This window comes from Aplysia californica, unplaced genomic scaffold, assembly GCF_000002075.1.
Source record: "Aplysia californica isolate F4 #8 unplaced genomic scaffold, AplCal3.0 scaffold00043, whole genome shotgun sequence".
In the NCBI taxonomy this organism is placed as follows: Eukaryota; Metazoa; Mollusca; class Gastropoda; order Aplysiida; family Aplysiidae; genus Aplysia; species Aplysia californica.
The window spans coordinates 1,238,179-1,239,204 of record NW_004797313.1 but is presented as its reverse complement, the minus strand read 5'-3'; the positions used below and the strand labels follow the sequence as shown (position 1 = coordinate 1,239,204).

The window sequence follows — 1,026 nt, the reverse complement described above, 5'->3', positions numbered from 1 at the left end:
CCCCCCCTTCTTCTATGTTTTCTTTCAAACCCCCCCTCCCGAAAAAAACATATTAAAAATACTCACCAAAATCTCTTTCGTAGAAGTCGGCCCCCGAGTGGAACTTGACCCCTGCACTTTGCGCCACGGTGAGGTCAGTGAGCCAGCAGTTGGCGTAGCCGGGCTCGTAGTCGAAACCTGCGCACCGGAAGTTCTGCTCGAAGACACACCTGCGCGCGCACTGTTCAGCGCTGATGTCCGGGATCTTGCGCTTGTGTTTGACAGTCAGAACATGGTTGGGCAGACGATGGAAGAGCTTCTCAAAGGCGGCTAGAACGGAAACAGGAAAACGTGTCAAATAATATTATAGTCATTTCTTTATTTCAAATACGAAATGTAAGATATTGTTAAGACGATTACAGTTTTGTTTATCATAATTTTCCCTTTTGTTGTTGTTGTATTTTATATACAGTAGAGAGAGGCAAATGGACACAATAACACCTCTTTACTTTAGATAAAAGCAAGGCGGATAGCTACCTCTTCCTCTATAGCCCGAATTTCCAGTAGCTACCCCCTCTATTGAGACATAGTTAATATGGTAGGTGAACATCCAGTCATTGCCATCTTCACGGCTGCCCTTTACCTGCACTTAAACAGTTTTTCTTGATCCAGTTTTCAATATCGACTAAGACGCAGCCCTGTCCATTCAAATCTAATCGCTAAAAAGCCGAGCACTCCAGATCAGGAGACATAATAAAAAGCGGTTAGAATGGGTGTAAAAATGGAGGCGGGAGTCAACACAATGCATTCCCCTGGCCTTCCTTGCTGTCGAGACCAGCATCAGAGAGCTCATCGCCCGCAATTCCTCTCGTATTTTTATCACCCCTTTTATTGCTGAAACATCCTGGAACTTGATAGGACATTTATTGTACACTTCTGTTCTACATGATGCCATCAAAGCCGAGGCTGAGTTTGAGATGGAGATTTTGAGAATCATCTCCCCCCTCCCCCTCTCTCTCTCTCTCTCTCTCTCTCTCTCTCTCTCTC

At 45.2% G+C, this 1,026-nt stretch overlaps 1 protein-coding gene across 1 annotated transcript in view; it reads right to left on the bottom strand.

The window, feature by feature from the left end:
• LOC101848270 overlaps positions 1 to 1,026 on the bottom strand; it is a 24,676-nt gene that overhangs the window by 17,628 nt on the left and 6,022 nt on the right. Inside the window, exon 2 of the mRNA XM_005092265.3 lies at positions 67 to 309. Coding sequence (XP_005092322.1) covers positions 67 to 309 — 243 coding nt within the window. The remainder of the gene's footprint in view (positions 1 to 66; positions 310 to 1,026) is intronic.